Here is a 19152-nt window from a genome sequence, read left to right on the forward strand (position 1 = left end):
GTGCCTCCCCATCCCCTGGCTCCCGGGGAACCGCCGTCAGCTCTGAGCTGTCCCTGCGGGGCCGCAGCTGCACGTTCCACAGTGGAGATCTGCGGGAGCAGAGCGGCTGTTCCCGGTGTCTCCTAACGCCTCTGCTTCTCGTCTCTTGCAGGTTTTGTGTACAGCTTTGAAACGAAAAGGTCCATTTTAAACCAACAGTATCTAGCAGCATTGCGCCAAATTGCCGTAGTATTTCTGACTAACTGGAATACCATGGCCCCTTTCCTCAGCATCCGTTCATCCAGTGTGCTGTTCCTTCCGTTCCTTTCGGTTTTGCCACATTTGCCTGTGAGTCCAGCTACCACCGAAATAACCGGAACCCCGAGTCCTGCAGGTGGGCAGAGGATTCCCGGAGCCCGAGCGCCGTGTGGTTCGGAGCGAGGGGGACCCAGAGCCGCTGCTGAGGCCACGCTGTCCCCGCTCCTGAGCCCCCGAGCTGGGGGCGCGGGGCCCGCCCTGGTGCAATACGCTTCTGTCTCATCTCTGTCTGCTCCTGGCCCCTCTCGCTGCGGAGGGTCCCCCCCGCCCAGCCCGGCCCGCCTGCCGGTTCATTTTTCCCGGCTTCACGTAGGGAAGACAGATTTTCTTTTTCTTTGTTTTCTTGGCTTCTCCTCCTGATCATGTAGGAATTGTTTTTTTGGTAAATGTTGTTTTATTATTATTGTTATTAATAAAAGGCAAAAGGAATTTCTGTTTGAGAGAAATTTTTAACTAGATTCTGTTCTATATGAATTGTGACTTGCACCTTTTGTTCAAAGTATTTTATTTCTTCCGATGACATTGTACTTGTGGCTGGTTTCTCTCTCGTGCCAGTGGCGCCAGTGCTGTCTCCTGTGTGCATTCAGCCCTGTAGATCTCCTCCGTGTCCTTCTTCCCGCGCTCTCCTCGGGGGGCAGAGCGCGGCCCCCGCCGGGCTTCGGGAGCACCGGGGCTCACCGTCGCCTTTGGGACCTCACAACCCGTAGCTCCACTTCTTAGCGACACTTTTCTGGAATCGTTTTTTTTTAATAAAAAAACAAAACAACAAAAAAAAAACCCACAAACGAAAGCTCACCCAGCCCTCCTGAATTTGCACAGAAGGACACGCGAAACCAGCGCGGCAGGGGCGCCTCTGCCCCCCTCGCCGCTGCCTCCCCCGGGGCCGGCGCGGCGCCCGCGCTCCCACGGCGGCAGAGGGGGTCGGGCGCGGAGGCTCTCGCTCCGGCCCCTTGCTTGGGTTCCTTTTGTTTACATGACACTGTATTTCTGGGAGAGCCGACGGCCGCCCCGCAGCAGCGCCCGGAACAGCAGGGACTCGCTTGACCGTGCCATCGCAGTACCACACTTTTTTATCATGGCTTTGTATTGTAGTAATCAATACGCGCAGTATATGTTGAATGTATATTAATATACTTTGCTATTATTTCTGTTTTTTGGAAATGTCAGAAGTATTTTTTTTTTCTTCCTCATTTATGTTGGACTAAAAAAAGAAAGTTTCGGTAAATCTTCAGTCCATTTTTTTTGTGGGTCACTTGCAACTCGTCAATTAGTTGGACAGTGGGATCATGACAAATAAAACCATGATGCTGATCTTCCCTCGCCTCCTGTTTGCCTGGTTGCTCGGGGCCGGCGCAGCAGCCCCACGGCGCCGGGGCCGGAAGCTCAGGGTGCCATGGCTCCTCGCGCCGGCTCCGTGGGGTTTGCTGTGGCGCCGGAGCGCGGCCGGCTCTGCCGCAGCCTCCCCGTCCGTCTGCGGGCGTGAGCTGTGGGGCTACAGGTCACACCCAGGGCATTAAGCGTGTCCTCCCAAAGCCCGGCTTGCCCGGGGGTGACACATGAGGCTGGAGACCCCCCCGAAACCCCAGGCTCAGCCCTGTGTGCTGATTCCTGCGGGTCCTTGGGCTGGTGCCGCTTTGGTTTGGCTTCGGCTGAGGGGGTTTTGGTGCTGAGCCGGGCTGGGCTCTGCTGGGCTGAGCTTTGAGGGGAGGGCGCAGCGGGACGGGGGTGCTGGGAGCAGCGGTGACGGTGAGCGGAGGACGTGGGGTTTGGGCACGTTGGGCCGAATCCCTGCGGGTATAAACCCTGTCCCCGGGCTGGCGGCCAATCCCCGGGGGCTGCCGAGGGGCCCCGGCCAGCAGGAATCTGGGTCAGCAGCGGCGTAAACAGGCTCCTTGGCCGGAGAGCCGCGTCCCGCCGGGAGCCCCGTGTGCCGGGGCTGCCAAACCACCGCGCTGGCCCACGCGCCCGATCCTTGAACCCTCAGCGCCACATGGGCCGCGCCGGGGAGCGAGTTCTTGGGCTGAGGCGCTGGCTTATCTCACCGGGAACTGCCCACTCCGGCATAAATAGCGGCGGCAGGGACGCCGCGGCTCAGACGGGACGAGCAGCAGCACAGCAGCGACGGGACAGAGCCGGTGAGAGCCCGGGCTGCTCCGGCAGCTCCCGAGCCCCACGGCACCGCCGGGACGCCGTGGCACGGGCGGGGGCGCAGCCGTCCCGCAGCCTCCAGCGCCGCGGGGACCCCTCGAGCCGGGGCGGGGGGCTCTGCTTCTGCCTCCCCACCCAACTCTCTCGCTCTGCCCCCAGGTTCAGCGCCAAGATGAGAGCCGTGGTGGTGGCCCTCGCCCTGCTCTGCCTGATGGGTACGTCCGAACGCGGCGGCGGTTGGGGCGGGGGCGGCAGTGGCTGAAACCCCCTGGGATGGGATGGGACGGGACGGGACGGGGCAGCCCAGCCCCACGCGCGGCTGCTGAAGCGGCTGCCTTGCCAAGCGCTTGCGAGTCCGGCTGCAGCTGAGCGGCTCCCGGGTCCCCCCTGAGCCGGGCAGGTCCCTGGGGGCACCAGAGCTGGGGCTGTCCCCACCGCTGTCCCGCCGTCTGTCTGTCCTGAGCACCCGGCTCTCCCCGCAGGCACCCAGGCCCGCTCCTTCTGGCAGCACGATGAGCCCCAGGCGCCCCTGGACCGGCTCCGGGACATGGTGGACGTGTACCTGGAGACCGTGAAGGCCAGCGGCAAGGATGCCATCACCCAGTTTGAGTCCTCTGCCGTGGGCAAACAGCTGGAGTAAGTGGGGGGCGTGTGTGGGGCCGGCGGGGGGTCCCGGGCGCCGTGCGTGACCCCCCTGCCCTCCCCGCAGCCTGAAGCTGACCGACAACCTGGACACGCTGTCCGCCGCCCTGGCCAAGCTGCGCGAGGACGTGACCCCCTACTACAAGGAGGTGCGGGAGATGTGGCTGAAGGACACCGAGAGCCTGCGCCAGGAGCTCAGCAAGGACCTCGAGGAGGTGAAGGAGAAGATCCGGCCCTTCCTGGACCAGTTCTCGGCCAAGTGGACGGAGGAGCTGGAGCAGTACCGGCAGCGCCTGGTGCCGCTGGCGCAGGAGCTGAAGGACATCACCAAGCAGAAGGTGGAGCTGGTGCAGGAGCGGCTGACGCCGGTGGCTGAGGAGGCGCGGGACCGGCTGCGCGGGCACGTGGAGGAGCTGCGCAAGAACCTGGCGCCCTACAGCGACGAGCTGCGCCAGAAGCTGAGCCAGAAGCTGGAGGAGATCCGCGACAAGGGCATCCCGCAGGCCGCCGAGTACCAGGCCAAGGTGGTGGAGCACCTGGGCAACCTGCGCGAGAAGCTGACCCCGCTGGCGCAGGACTTCAAGGAGCGCCTGACGCCCTACGCCGAGAGCCTCAAGACCCGCATCATCGCCCTCCTGGACGACTTCCAGAAGAGTGTGGCCTGAGCCGCCGGCCGGCGGGCCAGGGACGGCCCCGACCCCCTCCCGCAGCCCCCGGGGGCTCTGGGGATGAGCCTCGGGAGCCCCGGGCCGGGACAACCCTGGGGGGCCTCCCTGGGGCCCCCTCTGCTCCCCTCCCGCTGCCTCCCCTCCCTGAACCGGCGTTGGTCTCCGCTTTGCCAGCCTTTTGTCAAATAAACCTGACTTAAGTTATTGGAGCTCTCGGTCTTTGCAGTGGATGCTGGCGGGGGGCCTGGGCGGGGGGATGGGGACCGGGGAGGAGGGGACAGTTGCACATGCCCCGATGAGATCGGCAGCTGCCAATGGTGGCTCTTTGTCGCCTTGTGTGTCCCCCTGTCCCTGTCCTCACACACACCCGGGTTGGTGCCAAGGCGGTGACAGTGACAGTCCCGTCCCCCCGCAGTGGCTCCTGGGCTGTGGGAACAGGGGGACAGGACCCCAGTCAATAGACAAGGAGGTGCCCAGAGGAGCTGGGAAGGTCCTGCCCAGCTCAATGTGGCCACAGCAGGACCCGAGGGGCTGTGAACGGGACCCCCTGAACCCCCTTGGTCCGGGAGCAGGGGCTGTGAGTGAGCCCCCGATCCATTGGGACCCGGCGGGGGAGCCTTCCCGGGCCGGGAGCCCTCGCCTGCGCCTCGGCGGGCGGTTTTCCTCTGGGTGTTTGCTGAGCGAGCCCTTGCCCTCCGTGAGCGGCTGTTTGGGGTGGGACCGGCCCCTCATTCCCGTGTTTGTGAGGGAACGTGTGCTGTGCGCTCTTTGTTCTGCTGTGGTCGCACAACACCCGTAACATCCTCAGCCGCAGCCGACCCCGTGTTCCGTCGTGTTGTCAGAGCGCGGAATGACTTGGACAAACCCCGTTTCTAGATGGTTTCTTGGTGAAACTGTCCTGGCTGGAATAAAGCGTTTGGAGCTTGTTGGCTGCCTATGTTGGCTTTGAGGTGTCCCGGGGAGGGGGGGACGGGGAGCGGGCACGGGGCTGGCGTGGGCATGGGCAGCACGAGGGGACGGGGACACCCAGCGGCATCGGGCGCGATGGGGCGGGACGGGGTGGCTGAGCTGTCCCCTCCGGCCATGGGGAACCACAAGGGCTCTTTGGACCTTGGCATCGCCTGCTGCTCCCTGCCCTGCCCTTCGCCCCGTGGGACACGTCAACCGCAGCAGCTCCGCAGGGCACGGGTGGGCTGGGCTGGGACACGCAGGGTCCCCATGGCCACCATGGGTCGGTGGCACCGGGACAGTGCAGCATCCCCTGCCTGGGGGGCCCTGGCTGTTCCCAAGGTGATTTTGGAGGGGGCGATGCTGTCCTGCACGTACACACTCTGACATGTCCCTGTGCACCCATCACAGCGTCCCCAGACCCCATCCATGCCACGCCGCGCATCCCAGGGACCGCACACCGCTGCGGCCATCGCTGGAGCTGGGGGCTGCCCCATGCTGTCCATTCTGGCCCTGGGTCCCTGCCTGCAGGACGGGCTCACCATGGCGTGCCCGTGCACCCCACATCCCCGCTCTGCCCGGGCCCCTGGCACCGCACCGGGAGCTGGCAGGGCTGTGGGTTACACCAGGGCTGTGGGTGACATGAGGGTTGCGGGTGACGGCAGGGACCTGGGTGATGTCAGGGCTGTGGATGACAGCAGGGACACGGGTGATGTCAGGGCTGTGTGCACATCAGGCACTTCCACGTCACAACCTTGCTAAAGTCCAAGCCCGGTGTCACTGTCACAGGCCTGCGTGGAAGCCACCGAGGCTGCTCAGCTGCATAAATAGCGGCCGAGCTCTCCCGGCACATCAGGTACCGCACCTGGCGGCAGCGCAGGTGAGCGGCTGCGCTGGGGACAGCTGGTGGCTGCGCCACCTCCAGCTCCAGGGACACAGGGGGCTGGGGGGCTGCTGGCCCCGGGGCTCCCTCCCGACCTCTCTGTGCTCCACAGGCACCCCCGCTCAGCATGGCGCCCAAGGCGGCCGCCCTTGTCCTGCTGCTCCTTGTGGCCTCCGGTGAGTGACGTGCGGGTCCCCAGCAGGGATGGGGACCTGGTGTCCCCAGTATGGCCCTTCTGGTGCCAACCCCGGTGTCCCTTTGCAGGGGCACGGGCTGATGTGAACCCGGACGAGGTGGCCGGTGTGCTCTGGAAGTATTTCACTGAGCTGGGCAGCAATGCCAAGGACACGGTGGAGCAGCTGCAGCAGAGCGAGCTCACCAAACAGCTCAAGTGAGTGGGGCGGCGGGCTGGGGGACACAGCACGGGCAGCGCAGGGCTCTGACGTCCCCTCTGTCCCCAGCACCCTCCTGGAGAGCAACCTGCGTGGTGTCAACGCCTACGCCGAGGACCTGCAGCGGCGGCTGGTGCCCTTCGCCGTGGAGCTGCAGGCGCGGCTGGCGCAGGACTCGCAGCGCCTGAAGGAGCAGATCCGGCACGAGCTGGAGGAGCTGCGTGCACGGCTGGCGCCCTACGCCGACGAGGTGCACCAGCAGATCGGCTCCAACATCCGCCAGCTGCAGGCCAAGATGAGCCCCTACGCCGAGGAGCTGCGGGAGCGCGTGGACCGTGGTGCCGGGGAGCTGCGGCGGGCGCTGGAGCCCTACGCGGCCGAGCTACGGGACGCGCTGCAGGACAACGCCGAGGGAGCCCAGGCCACTCTGCGTGCCCAGGCCGAGCGGCTGCAGGCGCAGATCGACGGCGGCGTGGAGGCGCTGAAGGAGCGGCTGGCGCCCGTGGCCGACGAGCTGCAGGCGCAGCTGGCGCAGAGCGTGGCGGAGCTGCGGCGGGGGCTCGGCCCCTACGCGCGGGACGCGCAGGACGGGCTGGAGCGGCAGCTGCAGAGCCTGACGGCGCAGACGGAGCGGGTGGCACAGGAGCTGCGCGCCCGCCTGGCCGGCAGCGCCGAGGAGCTGCGTGCCCAGCTCAGCCCGCTGGTGCAGGAGCTGCGGCGGGCGGCCGACGGCGAGGGGCTGCGGCAGCAGCTCGGCCCGCTGGCCCAGCGGCTGGAGGACAGCGTGGCACAGACGCTGGAGGCGTTCCGGCAGCGCGCGGCGCCCGTCGGGGAGAGCTTCGGGCAGCAGCTGGTGCAGCGGCTGGAGGAGATGCGGGCCAAGCTGGACTCGGGCGCTGCCGGTGTGGAGGATCACCTGGAGCTGCTGGAGAGGGAGGTGCGGGACAAGGTGGCCGCCTTCCTCAGCACCGTCCCGCCACCGGAGAACTGAGTCCCCAAGTGCCATGGGGCGCCCGTCTGTCCCCCGGTGCCCGTGGCAACTCCCCGCAGCAGAAATAAACTGGTCACTTCAGATGCATGTGCTGGTTGTGTCCGTGTCTGCCCCAGCACCTGCCACGCGGCACCAGCAACTGCGGGCATCAGGTCCAGCTGCTCCCGGGGGAGAGCAAAGCCCCCGAGTTCTGGTCCTGGGGGTGGAGGTGGCGGGTGGGGGTCGTGGGTACAGGGACAGTCACAGCCAGGTGAGTCCACAGCCCCACATACAGCCCAGCATCCCCACGGCACTGGGACCAGTGCTCAGTGCAGTGAGGCTGGGACTGGTGGGGAGAGGCCGCGTGTTCCCAGCTCCGGGGGAGAGACGATGGTGCTGTAGGCACAACAAGAGCCTCGAGCCACTCTGTGGGCTCCCACACTGCTGGGAGCCGAGGGTGGGAGCCAGGGGTGCTGGAGCAGCCCCTGTGTCCACAAGGCGAGGGAGCTGGTGGACTTTGCACCCCAGTGACTGCTCAGAATTCACCTGGACTCTGCCCCCAGCCCGGCCTCACCGGTGGGACGCGGGTCCCAGGGGGTCCCTGTTTGTTGGGTCCAAGCAAACATTGGTCAGAGCAAACATTGCAGCACTCTCCCTGGCTAAAAGCCCGGAGTCAGCAGCCGGCGCTGCTCACGAGGCCCGAGCTGAGCCTGTTCCATGTTTTATCCGGGGAAAGGCGCCTTGCAGAGGGAACACGCCAATTGGGGTGTTCGGCAGCCCGCAGGCAGTTTGCAGCCCCCATGGGGGTCTGTGCTCTGATCTGTACTGCAGATGTGGCCCCCAAGCTGCTGCCACCCTGCCCTGGCACAGCCAGTTCCCCCAGCCCATCACGGGCTCCCCTCAGCCCCATTGGGGCTGCAAACCCGTGGGGCAGCAGCCGCAGCCTGTGTCCCTGTCCCCGTCCCACCACTCTGCTCCTGGCCTGGGCGATACTGGGGGGCCAGGCATCCCGTGGGGGGGCAGGGGAAGGGGCAGTGGGGCAGGAGTGGCCACTCCGTCACCTCCACGTCGTGTTTAATGGGAGGGCAGAGCCCACCCCCACATCTCATTGCTGGGGGTCTAAAGGGGCGGTGGGGCCGCGGGAGAGAGCCCCCGGCCCGGGGCTCCGTGGCTGTGTGAGTGCAGGGATCCTGTCCCGGGCTGCCACCCCTGGCCCCTCCGCACACACCGACACACGCCGTCCCGTTTCCCTTCCCCCGGGGACAGGAGCCCTCCCGGGAATGGTTCTTGTGGTTTTTATTATGAGTCTGTTGGGCTCAGAGAGTGGCCAACCGGCTTCAAACCCCAGGCACCCGCACACGCTGGTGGAGCTCTCAGAAGTGCTGGTTTTCTAATCGCTTTGTGAAATTAGATGGACATACGCCCTGTAAGAGGCCTTCCCACGGGAAACGTTGCACTGGGAAGGAAACTACAACAGGTGGGACAGCGGGAGAGGAGCCAATGCTGCAGCGTGAAGATCATCTACCGGATCTCACGCAAGAAACAGACACTGGAAACGCTCAAGTCCTAAATTCGCCTCGAGCCCACTCGCTATTCACGCTGCCCCGTTCGGAGGGCCGGGTTCTGCAGGAGAGCAGCTCCGTGAAGCTGCCGGGTGACAAGCGGCTGCCCCCGCGGACCCCGGGGTGCCGCGGAAACACACGCCGCGGGTGCCGCACGGGCGCCGCCATGTTGGCCAGGGCGCGCCGCCTCACGTGACCGCGCCTCACGTGAACTCCGCCTCACGTGACCGCCCCACGTGCCGGCGCAGGCGCGGAGCCGCCCCAAGATGTCTGCGCTGGGCGCGGTGCAGCCGGCGGAGGCGGCCGGGGGGACCCGGGCGGAACGGGGAGACCGGGAGTCCCTGTTCCGGCCCCTCAGCGCCGAGGACGGGGAGCAGCTCCCGGCCGAGATCGAGTCGCTCTGCATGAACTGCTTCCAAAACGTGAGGGGGCGGCGGGGCCTGCGGGGCGGCGGGCCCGGGACAGGACCCGACCCGCCGGGGGTGCAAGGGTGGTTGGGGGTGTCCGGGGTCACGGGCCCGCCCGGGGTCGCCGCAGGAGCCCGGGCCCGGAGGAGCCGGTTCCCAGCATTGCCCTCGCTGCCGTGCAGGGGGTGACGCGGCTGCTGCTCACCAGGATCCCGTTCTTCAAGGAGATCATCGTCAGCTCCTTCTCCTGCGACAGCTGCTGCTGGTCCAACACCGAGATCCAGTCAGCGGGCCGGGTGCAGGAGCAGGGCGTGCGCTACCGCCTGGCCGTCACCTCCCGGCAGGTGAGCCCGCTCTGCCCTGTGCGCAGCGTTACCCCTCGCAGCCCGCTCCAGCGATAAACTGTTCATCTTCGGGGCCATTTGAGAAGCCGCGTTATCTGTTTGGTAGTAACCATCCAAAACCCCGCGTGTGTGCGCTCCCGGCGTTCTCCTGCACAAGCGCAGAGGCCGTGGGAGCTGCTGCTGGCGGGGGCTGTGTGTGGAATTCATGTGGAATTCATGTTGTGCCAGGACATGGACAGGCAGGTGGTGAAGACCGACTGTGCCACGGCCACGATTCCCGAGCTGGACTTCGAGATCCCACCCTTCACGCAGAGGGGAGGTGGGTGGGAGGCTGTGCCCTCAGTGAGGACCTGTCCTCCTGTCTGGGGACTCGATGCAGCTGCATGGACCAGTGTGCAGGGGCAGGCAGGGGCGGTGGGCGGGCCGCACTGCGGCAGTGCAGTTAACAAACGGCACCATCACTGCTTGCTTACCTTCTCCAGTTCTCACCACCGTTGAAGGGATAATCGACAGAGCCATCGCGGGCCTGGAGCAGGACCAGCCCATCCGCAGGGTGAGGCGCTGTGACAGGGGGGGCTCCTCGGGGATGCCAGCTCGGCAAATGCTCGTTCTTGCACGCTGCTCATGGAAGCGTTATGGGCTCTCTGTGTGTGCCGGTGCCAGCACAGTCCCCAGCACTGGCTGCCTGCGCTGTCCGTCCCACACGTGCCCTATTTCGTAGGCAACAGACGAAGGGGTGGCACGAAAAATCGAGGAGTTCATCGGGAGGCTGAGGCAGCTGAAGGAAGCGCAGTCGCCCTTCACCTTGGTGAGCAGAACTGCAGCGCAGCCCCTGCGTGCAGGGGGAACGGCTGCTCAGGCCCCACTGTCCGCAGGTTATCGACGACCCCTCGGGGAACAGCTTTGTGGAGAACCCCCGCGCGCCACAGCGTGACGATGCGCTCGTGGTCACCCGCTACCGGAGGAGCCCCCAGCAGGCAGCTGCGCTGGGGCTGCAGGTACCGGACTGCTGGGCCATGGTCTGTTCGTGTTCTCTGTCCACTCGCTCTCTGGGAGGCCTGAACTGAGGCGCGGGGATTAACGCTGCTCCTGGCATCTCCGCTCACAGGGAGAGGAGCTGGAGGAGCCGGCTGAGCCTGCCGAGGATCTACACAACGAGGTGGGTGATCTGCGGCACACGGGTGGCTCCGGCGCCAGGACGGGCTGATGGGACAACCCAGTCCTTGCTGTGCCTGTCACACAACACAGGTGCTGCAGTTCAACACCAACTGCCCCGAGTGCAATGCGCCCGCTCACACCAACATGAAGCTCGTGCGTATCCTTGGAGCGGGGTCTGCGGGGTGGGAGTTGCTCTGTGTGCAGCCAGGTCTCCTCTTGCTGCACCCCTTACAAGTGGATAAATTAGTTCTGGCGGGGCCTGTCTGGGTACAGAGCGGCCCTGGCGCTGCCCAGCACTTGCCGGCGAGTTCCTGCAGCGCCTGGGGAAGGGCTGGGGCAGGGGACAGGGCACACGCTTCCACTTTGGGACCTTCTGCTGGGTTCTCCTTGACCGCCCGGTGCAGAGATCCCGCACTTCAAGGAGGTGATTATCATGGCCACCAACTGTGAGTCCTGCGGGCACAGGACAAACGAGGTGAGCTGGGCAGCGGGGAGGGGAGTGCTGCTCTCTGCTTGGCTGGGGGGATGTTTCTCACAGACACTTCATGGAGCGGCTCTTTCGGGAGGGACGCTGTGTTTTCGGGCAGTGTCGCAGCCGTAGAAGAGCTGACCGGCTTCTGGGCTGGCTGGAGTGACGGGGGTGTCCCAGTGCGGGGAGCTGACTGTGGCTGTTGCAGGTGAAGTCTGGAGGAGCGATCGAGCCACAAGGCACCAGGATCACCCTGCGGATCACAGACCCGTCCGACATGACGAGGGACGTCCTGAAGGTACAGAGACCTTCAAATCTGCCCCGTCCTCCCTCAGCAGCTCCCTCACGGCTGCTCCTCTGTCCCTGCAGTCGGAGACGTGCAGCGTGGAGATCCCCGAGCTGGAGTTCGAGCTGGGGATGGGAGCGCTGGGGGGCAAGTTCACCACGCTGGAGGGGCTACTGAAGGACGTGCGGGACCTGGTGAGTGGCCCGGGGCCTTGGAGGTGTCACTGCGGGGCTGGGTCCCCAATCCCGGACGCCTGGGTCCCCTTTTACTGGCTCTGCTCCGGCAGGTGGAGCGGAACCCCTTCACCCTGGGGGACAGCTCTGCGCCCGACAGAACCCAGAAGCTGCAGGAATTCATCGGGAAGCTGCAGGAGGTGAGTGCGCTTGTGGTTTTCTGTGCAGGAAAAGTTAGAATGGCTGTGCTGGGAGTGTCTGGGGGCTGGGCGCTCTGGAGGGTCAGAAGGAGCCTGACCTCTCTGTTTGTGCAGATCATCGAGGGCCAGAGGACGGCTCACTTTGTCATGGATGACCCTGCGGGCAACAGCTACCTGCAGGTACAGCGGTGCCCGGAGCTGAGCCCCCAGAATCTGGCTGTTTGAGCGGGTTTTTTGGTCCTTTCCCTGGGCTCTGTGGCGGGCAGGGTCTGCCCAGGGAGGGGAAGCTGTTTGTGGGTAGGGGCTGGGAGCAGCGTGAGCTCCTGGGGGAACTGGGGGTGGATCTGGCCCGGAACCCCTTCCCGTTTTGGGCTGCTGCACTGCCTTGGGGAGCAGGGCTGTGACACAGGCTCCGTGTCCCCGCAGAACGTGTTTGCCCCGGAGCAGGACCCGGAGATGCAGGTGCAGCACTACGAGCGCACGTTCCAGCAGAACGAGGACCTGGGGCTCAACGACATGAAGACCGAGGGCTATGAGGAGGAGACCAGGAGCCGGTAGCAGCCGGAGCCTTTTCCCCGGTGGCTGCAGGGACCAGGACGGGTGTGGGGCCGGGGCTGCGTCCCCGGGGTCCGGGGGTGCCGGGATGCGGGGCCCAATAAAGCTGGTGATGGAGCGACCGAGTTCGTGTGCTGCTGGCCCCGCCCACCGCCGAAGCCCTGCCCACCACCAAGGCTCCGCCCCTATCCCTGCCCACATACAGCTTCGTCCCTCCCTCGACTCCGCCTGTCTCCCCGCCCACACACCCAGGCGCCGCCCATCTCCCGCCCACACACAGCATTGCCCCGCCCACAGGACGTCGCTCCGCCTACCGCGGAGATCTCGCCCGCAGCCGTGGCCCCGCCTCTCCGCGCGTTTTGCGTCACTTCCGGCGGGCAACATGGCAGCGGCGGGGCTGAGCAAGGCCGAGTACCTGCAGCGCTACCTGAGCGGCCCGACCGGGCCCGCGCCCGCCCGGCCCCGCCGCCGCCGCACCAGGAGGCCGCCGGGCGGCACGGGCAGAGCCGGGTGAGTTCCGGGGAGACGCGGTTTGCGCCACACGCGACCCTCGGCGGCGGGCCCGGGCCTCCTGGAGCGGCTGTGGGCCTGTCCCCCGAGCCCCGTGTCCCCCGAGCCCCGTGTCCCCCGAGCCCCGTGTCCCCCGAGCCCCGTGTCCCCCGAGCCCCGTGTCCCCCGAGCCCCGTGTCCCCCGAGCCCCATCCCCGTCCGCACACCCGCCAGTCTCCCCGGACAGAAACCCCCGTTCCTGACCCCCTCTCCCCCGCCAGGATGCGGATCGTGGATGACGACGTGAGCTGGAGCAGCATCGCCGCCGCACAGGAGAACGAGGAGGAGGAGGACGAGGGGGACATGCCCGTGGTGAGCGGGGCACGCCGGCCTGTGGCGGGGCCAGCACAGCGGTTCTCGCGGCTCTGAACGGCCGCTGGAGACGAGGCCGAGGGTACCGGGGTTGCCGGGCGCTGCATGGGCTGGAAACCCGGGCAGCAAGGAGATCAGTGCAGGGCGAAGCTTTTGGAAGGTGCTTTGACACCTGCCTGCGGGATCGTGTCTAAAGCGTGCTCACCCGTCAGTGTGATTAGACGTGATTCTGTGTGTTAGAGAGTAGAAATCCGTAGTTTTGTTTATTATAAAGCTGTGGGATTTACTCCGGGGTTCTGTCTTCAGGTGGCAGAGTTTATTGACGAACGTCCCGATGCAGTGAAGCTCATGGAGGAATTCCGGAGAAATGCTAAGTGGAAGCTTTTGGGAGGTGAGAGCAGAGCTTTGCACTCTCTCGCTGAACATTCAACTGCTATGAACAGTGGCACTGCCAGTTAAAAATAACACTGGCTAGAAAAGATGCTGAAGAGATGAGCTGTGGTGACTTTGTGGTTGTTTTTGTTTAGACCAGGGTGAAGATGCCCAAAGTTCGGATGTTTCAGCACCTGCCCAACCTACTGCAAGGTACAGGGCTCCAGCTGGGGGTTCTTCTGTCCGTTATCTCTGTTTTCTGCTGTCGTCTGCCTCGTCGTGCGGTTCCTGAGCGCTTTGCTGTGAAACAGGGGGGGTGGGCACAGGCCAGGGTTCCATTTCTGAGTAACCCCTGTGTGGGGAACGGGCAGCGAGCGCTGGAACCCACAGTGTCGCTGCGGTGATGGAACGTGGTGAGGATGGTGATGTCAGAACATTCTTCTCTGGAAACATCTGTGGGATGTTCTGCGGTCGCACAGTGTCCAGGCGCCCCAAGAGAGCACAGGGGGTGTTTGCTCGTGGGAAGACGATGATACAAGAGCATGAAAAGGCTGTTGTAGCCTGAATGTTGCTAGGGTCCCTGGAGACTTGGCCATTCCTGCTTTCCTGCCGTCCCGATTGCCTCGGGGGGTTTCTGTGATTAGCGTTGGGAAGTCTGCGGCTCAGTGATGGCGCTCGCTATGTGGAGGTGCAAAATCAAGTATGAATTTGCATTCTGAAAGGTTTTTTTCATCCTCAACCCTTACTACAAGCGTTAAGGTCCCGCTTGGGTTTTGTTTCCAGTCTGGAGGCAGCAAAACAAATAATTTAACTCTCGCTTTCCCCTTCTCCTTTCCTCCCAGGCGACAGCGTCATGACACCCCTGACCCATCACCCACGAGACGACAGCGTCACGACACCCCTGACCCATCCCCTCCCAGACGACAGCGTCACGATACTCCTGATCCATCACCTCCAAGGCGACAGCATCACGATACTCCTGATCCATCACCTCCGAGGCGACAGCGTCACGATACTCCTGATCCATCACCTCCGAGGCGACAGCGTCACGATACTCCTGATCCATCACCTCCGAGGCGACAGCGTCACGATACTCCTGACCCATCACCTCCGAGGCGACAGCGTCACGATACTCCTGACCTGTCCCCTCCCAGGCGACAGCGTCACGATACTCCTGACCCGTCCCCTCCCAGGCGACAGCGTCACGATACTCCTGACCCGTCCCCTCCCAGGCGACAGCGTCACGATACTCCTGATCCATTGCCCCCAAGGCGACAGCGTCACGATACTCCTGATCCATCACCACCTAGACGGCAGCGTCACGACACCCCTGAGCCATTACCCCCCAGGCGACAACGTCATGACACCCCTGACCTGTCCCCTCCAAGACGACAACGTCACGATACTCCTGATCCATCACCCCCCAGACGACAGCGTCACGACACCCCTGACCTGTCCCCAAGGAGACTGAGCCCAGTGCCGGGAAAAAGGGGCTGCAAAACCTCAGCCAAGCCCCTGTCGGGACGAGCCCAGGGGGAACGATCTCCCCCTGGGCGCGGCGTCTCTGACAAATCCTCATCGCGACACAAGCGTCCGGTGACACCGGACCTGTCCCCTCCGAGGAAGAAGAGGCACGATTCTGACTCCGATCTCTCACCACCTCGGAGGAAGAGGAGTGGGTCGCCCAGCCTGAAGAAGCTGAGCAGAGCCAGAGGTGAGCGTGCGGAAGGGTTTGTACTCCCTGCGCATTGCTGCCCGCTCTGTTGCTGTGCACACCCAGAGGCGAGTGCAGTTACTCTGCTCTCGATTTCCTAGGAGCTCCCCTTGTGCAGCACTATGCTTAGTCCCGTGGGACCAATCCTGTTGAATTCTGTGATTTTCAGTTTGTACGTGTGTTTTGGCAGGGGCTTCCCCAGCCACGAAAAGGCTCCGGGAGGTGCCGTCACCTCAGAGGAAGGAGCAGCACCGTTCCAGGAGCCCCCGTGACGTTTCGCCCCATCGCCAGCGTGACGCTCAGAGCTCTCCCAAGAAGGTAAAAGCTTCAGTTGAAGATTCATTCGTGTTGATAGAAAACTGTAAAATGGGTTAGAAACGGGGGAGTAGGAATTATGTGTGCCTCGTGCACGCAGCTGTGCCAGACCCTCCGCTTGCAATACGAGGTGTGAGGGGGCATGAGAGAGGAGTTTTGTTTCTGGAGTTGTTGCTGGACATGCCAGTGCTTTTGTGGCAGGGTTGGCTGTGCTGACACGTGCTCTCTTGGCTTCAAGCCGTCCCCTTGTTCCTCTGGATCACTGGACAACCCTCAGCCAGCAGTCAATGAGATTTTGGTTTGATTTGCAGGGAAACGCAGCGTTTTCTGCGGTCAGAGCTGGGCTGGTGTCAGCAGAGGTGCTGCAGCGGGAGCAGCAGGAGCTGCGGAGCCAGGAGAGCAGCACCAGGCTCCTGGCAGGTAGGGTGGAAACGCTGCCCGAGCAGCAGCAGCTCTCCCTGCTCTCCGATGCGCTGTCAGGCGTGAGGGCGCAGCTGCAGAGCGTCCCTGCGGAGCAGCAGCCACACCTGCTGGTGCTTCCTTGTGTGAGGTCCCTGAGCCTCAAATACGACATTCTAAAGGGCCATTTCAAAGCAATGCTGGTGAAATCATGGCAGGGGTGAGAGGCTTTTTCTCCATCTGCCCCAGCTGCCAGCCTGAGGAAGCAGATCAGTATGGAAAGAGCACCTGGGACGAGCGGGCTGGGGGCGGCAGCTCAAGTGAGAGCTGTGATCCCGCCTGCGTTTGTGTGACAAGCGCTTTCAGAGGCTAGAACAAGAAAAGGGAGAAAAGTGTTAAAATGAGATGCAGTAGTTGAATTGCCCGGAGACTGCAGAGTGTTCCAAACCGTGTGACTTGTGGTGTGTCCCCTCCAGAGGAATCCCGGCACTCCAAGACCATCTACCGAGACAAGTCCGGGCGCAAGAGGGACCTGGAGCGGGAGTGGCTGGAGCAGCGGCAGAAAGCTGAAGCCACGTCCGAGAGAGACGAGCAATACGCCAGATGGGGAAAAGGGTGAGGCCCTCCGCGCTGCCTCGTGTTCGCGTGTCTCAGATCCCCCAGTGATCCCCTCCAGCACTCGTGTGCTGCACGCACAGCAGAACCTCAGGACTCTGACCCATCCTGCAAACCCACAAGTGACAGTAAGCGGTTGCTTGGCTTGGCGGTGAAACTCCTTGTGTGTGTTTTCAGGCTGGCGCAGGAGAGGCAACAGCAGCAGAACGTGGAAGACGCGATAAAGGAGATGCAGAAGCCGCTGGCTCGGTACATTGATGACCAGGATCTGGATCGGATGCTGCGGGAGCAAGAGCGCGAAGGAGACCCCATGGCCGCCTTGATCAAGAAGAGGAAGGCCCGAGCCGGCAAGGAGAAGAAAGGTTTGGCTGCGGGGTGGCACGGTGTCTGGTTTCGGGCTGTACAGCGCGGCTGCTGTTGGGTACAGAGGCAGAGGCTGCCAGGGCAGCTTAATCCAAACGGCCTCCTCGTCTGGAGTTGCGGTAGCTGCAGGATTTGCTGTTACTGGCTTGTCACCAGCAGCTGTTACTGGAGAGCAGTGTCCAGTGACCGAAGAGCCACGAGGCTCCGGTTTAAGTGTGTCTGTGTGTCCCTCACGCTGGTGCCGAGGTGACCACGTGAAGTGGTAAAAGGCTGTGTTGCTCTTTCTGTTCCTAGAAAAGCCGCGGTACAATGGACCAGCACCTCCGCTCAACAGATTTAACATCTGGCCCGGGCACCGCTGGGACGGTGTGGACAGGTACGTGTCCCTGCGGTGGCCACGTGGTAGAATGACAGTGAAAACGGGTGGGAGACAGCAGTGAGGTTCCCGGTGAGCAGAGCGGCGGGAGTGCTAGCGGGGTGAGGTTGGATGTGTCGGTTACGAATGTGCGGTGAATGCCGGCGTGTTTGGGACAGAACAGAGCGAGGCTGTGAGGAGCTGCAGAGATGCCAACGGCTGCCAACCGCCGATGGAGGTGGGAACTGAGCCGCAGCAAGAGCCGCGGAAAACTCATCGTGTCTCTAAAAAGCTTCCTTGCTCCTGCCAAGCTCCCGCGCGGCAGCCCACGGTGTTCTCGGTGTTGTGTGCAGGTCCAACGGGTTCGAACAGCAGCGCTTCGCTAGGATGGCCGACAAGCGGGCGGTTCAGGAGCTGGCCTACAAGTGGAGCGTGGAGGACATGTAGAGACAGAGCGCGGGTGAAGCAGCGTCCGGGGCTGGTGCCGCGGAGCTTCCCCGGCTGCCAGAGCCGCTAGGTGCGGCTGGTTGTGCCAGCAGCGTGATCTGCAGTGTCTCAGGACCGTTTTGTGAGCGGCAAGGCTGAGTTTGGAGGCTGCCAGAGGATCTGTTGGCCAGAGAGAACAAACTCGGTGCTGCTTGGTGCAGCGTGGAGGGGACTGGGGGCCGCTGCCTGCAGCGCTGCCTCGCTCTGCCGCTCCCCAGACCACGGCTCCCGGTCTGGTCACTTGTAACGAACCACAGTAACTACGTGCTTCACCGTTTTATGCCAAATGCTTTGTCCTCCGAGGGCGGTTCACAAGTCCTCAGGTGTCACGAATCTCAGGTTTTTCTGGCTGGTGAAGGTGCGCTGAGCGCTCTGTCGCTGCAGAGCTGAGCTCACCCGGCAGCTTGAAGCCCGGCTGTGGTTCTTGCTCCATTCCAGTTCTCCCGGAGCACAGCTGTACCCTGCAAATCCTGTACGTGAACCGACTCACCTCAGCCACTGCCACATCCCCTGGGCTGCTGTGGCATTCTCGTGCCCACGGGCAGTGATGCTGGGGACACTCAGGCTGTCCTGACCCTGGACACGCAGCTGCTGCCCGTGTCAGAGCCCAGGACACCAGCCCGCGGTGCCGCGTGTGACAGCGCCTGTGCCGCCCCGCGCTCGCTTTGGGTCGGTCTGTGTTTTGTCCCCCGTGTTGTGTTTCTGCCAGCTCCGGAGCCTCCATGTACACGTGTAAATAACATCCTGCTTTTTTACCTGACGTTGCATGCTGGTGTTTTTTCCAAGGCAGGGATGAGATGGGTAAATAATGGTTAAGCTGCTGCTCAAAGGGTGGGATAGGACACCTGCTGCGGCTGGGCCTGTTTGCAGTTGAACTGTCCCCTCTGTCACTGAGGTCCCGGGTTTCTGGTGGTTTATTTTTGTCACTCTTGCCACATCCCCATTTTGCTGCCACTTCTCTGAGTGCTCTGGAGACGTAAGAACCGTGGTGCAGCCCCTGAGCTCCCCTGGCGAGGGGCGTCACAGCCCCAAAGCGGGTGACACTGGGACATGTCCCTTTATCGGAGTCTCCGGAGGGGCAGCGGGCCTGGTCCTGACACCGAGCAACAGCTCCAATTAGCTTTAACCCCAAAAATGAATATTAAAATCTTAATTTAATTTAAAACACTGTCATTCAAACGCTGAGTGGAGTAATTATTATGCAAATTGGGCAGATAGAAAAATGATTAATAATTGCACAAATTAAAAATTATTGTAAACATCCTGCGCCTAGCGATAAGTCCGGGAGGAGCGTGTGCGCGGAGCAGCGCGGCTCCGCCGCCTCCTGCGCCCTGATTTTCTCATTAGCAAGATTTAATTAGCAGCGGATGTGGGTTTTTGGGGCGGTTGAGGGTTTTGGCTGAGGGCAGGAGCCCCCACCAGCCCCAAACGGGACGGGGCAGCAACGGGCAGAGCTGGTTCCTCCAACAATTAACGAGCTGCCTTCTCTGTCGTTTTGCTGCTAATTGCACAGCATTATATTTTCCCCCCCATTCGACTGTTTTATACTTTTGACAGCGAGCACGGTGAT

General features: G+C 63.3%; 6 protein-coding genes across 11 annotated transcripts in view; 5 read left to right on the plus strand and 1 right to left on the minus strand.

Annotated features, from left to right (window-relative positions):
- Positions 1-1613, plus strand: part of SIK3 (SIK family kinase 3) — a 51457-nt gene extending 49844 nt beyond the window's left edge. For all 5 annotated transcript variants that reach the window (XM_065855811.2, XM_065855812.2, XM_065855814.2 and 2 more), the window contains one exon: positions 152-1613. The gene's annotated coding sequence lies outside the window, so the exon portion shown is untranslated. The remainder of the gene's footprint in view (positions 1-151) is intronic.
- Positions 1-19152, minus strand: part of PAFAH1B2 (platelet activating factor acetylhydrolase 1b catalytic subunit 2) — a 457510-nt gene that overhangs the window by 56005 nt on the left and 382353 nt on the right. The gene's annotated exons all lie outside the window — the stretch shown is intronic.
- Positions 2298-3959, plus strand: APOA1 (apolipoprotein A1). Its single transcript, XM_065855809.2, has 4 exons — positions 2298-2432; positions 2605-2660; positions 2928-3081; positions 3155-3959. The coding sequence occupies exons 2-4, from the start codon at positions 2618-2620 to the stop codon at positions 3750-3752; spliced, it is 795 nt and encodes a 264-aa protein (XP_065711881.1). The 5' UTR covers positions 2298-2432; positions 2605-2617; the 3' UTR covers positions 3753-3959.
- On the plus strand, positions 5517-7056 carry LOC136111504 (uncharacterized). The gene is made up of 4 exons (XM_065855749.2): positions 5517-5583; positions 5699-5762; positions 5851-5977; positions 6048-7056. Exons 2-4 carry the CDS (start codon positions 5714-5716, stop codon positions 6967-6969), a joined length of 1098 nt encoding a protein of 365 aa, XP_065711821.1. The 5' UTR covers positions 5517-5583; positions 5699-5713; the 3' UTR covers positions 6970-7056.
- Positions 8740-12224, plus strand: ZPR1 (ZPR1 zinc finger). The gene is made up of 14 exons (XM_065855670.2): positions 8740-8932; positions 9100-9261; positions 9490-9580; positions 9744-9814; positions 9983-10069; positions 10137-10259; positions 10370-10420; positions 10510-10576; positions 10824-10894; positions 11097-11186; positions 11258-11368; positions 11461-11547; positions 11662-11727; positions 11974-12224. The coding sequence occupies exons 1-14, from the start codon at positions 8777-8779 to the stop codon at positions 12103-12105; spliced, it is 1365 nt and encodes a 454-aa protein (XP_065711742.1). The 5' UTR covers positions 8740-8776; the 3' UTR covers positions 12106-12224.
- Positions 12191-18342, plus strand: BUD13 (BUD13 homolog). 2 transcript variants are annotated; one of them, XM_065855837.2, is made up of 11 exons: positions 12191-12612; positions 12873-12963; positions 13270-13354; positions 13491-13548; positions 14178-15049; positions 15240-15367; positions 15676-15784; positions 16240-16378; positions 16556-16740; positions 17036-17117; positions 17450-18342. In XM_065855837.2, exons 1-11 carry the CDS (start codon positions 12191-12193, stop codon positions 17541-17543), a joined length of 2265 nt encoding a protein of 754 aa, XP_065711909.2. In that variant the 3' UTR covers positions 17544-18342. The 2 variants fall into 2 exon arrangements, with proteins under 2 accessions (XP_065711909.2, XP_071654844.1); XM_071798743.1 differs by lacking the exons at positions 15676-15784; positions 17036-17117; positions 17450-18342.

The sequence above is a fragment of the Patagioenas fasciata genome, chromosome 24 (genome assembly GCF_037038585.1).
Source record: "Patagioenas fasciata isolate bPatFas1 chromosome 24, bPatFas1.hap1, whole genome shotgun sequence".
Taxonomy (NCBI): Eukaryota; Metazoa; Chordata; class Aves; order Columbiformes; family Columbidae; genus Patagioenas; species Patagioenas fasciata.

Excerpts from the sequence above, each read along its gene's own strand:
- BUD13 (XM_065855837.2), top strand. The coding sequence starts at position 12,191 with ATGCGGGGCCCAATAAAGCTGGTGATGGAGCGACCGAGTTCGTGTGCT. Across the intron at positions 12,964-13,269 it reads ACGAGGGGGACATGCCCGTG|GTGGCAGAGTTTATTGACGA; the intron begins GTGAGCGGGGCA and ends TTCTGTCTTCAG. Across the intron at positions 16,741-17,035 it reads AGCCGGCAAGGAGAAGAAAG|AAAAGCCGCGGTACAATGGA; the intron begins GTTTGGCTGCGG and ends TTCTGTTCCTAG.
- LOC136111504 (XM_065855749.2), top strand. The coding sequence starts at position 5,714 with ATGGCGCCCAAGGCGGCCGCCCTTGTCCTGCTGCTCCTTGTGGCCTCC. Across the intron at positions 5,763-5,850 it reads GCTGCTCCTTGTGGCCTCCG|GGGCACGGGCTGATGTGAAC; the intron begins GTGAGTGACGTG and ends GTCCCTTTGCAG. Across the intron at positions 5,978-6,047 it reads GAGCTCACCAAACAGCTCAA|CACCCTCCTGGAGAGCAACC; the intron begins GTGAGTGGGGCG and ends CTCTGTCCCCAG.
- ZPR1 (XM_065855670.2), top strand. The coding sequence starts at position 8,777 with ATGTCTGCGCTGGGCGCGGTGCAGCCGGCGGAGGCGGCCGGGGGGACC. Across the intron at positions 8,933-9,099 it reads GCATGAACTGCTTCCAAAAC|GGGGTGACGCGGCTGCTGCT; the intron begins GTGAGGGGGCGG and ends GCTGCCGTGCAG. Across the intron at positions 11,548-11,661 it reads TCATCGGGAAGCTGCAGGAG|ATCATCGAGGGCCAGAGGAC; the intron begins GTGAGTGCGCTT and ends CTGTTTGTGCAG.
- APOA1 (XM_065855809.2), top strand. The coding sequence starts at position 2,618 with ATGAGAGCCGTGGTGGTGGCCCTCGCCCTGCTCTGCCTGATGG. Across the intron at positions 2,661-2,927 it reads CGCCCTGCTCTGCCTGATGG|GCACCCAGGCCCGCTCCTTC; the intron begins GTACGTCCGAAC and ends CTCTCCCCGCAG. Across the intron at positions 3,082-3,154 it reads GCCGTGGGCAAACAGCTGGA|CCTGAAGCTGACCGACAACC; the intron begins GTAAGTGGGGGG and ends CCCTCCCCGCAG.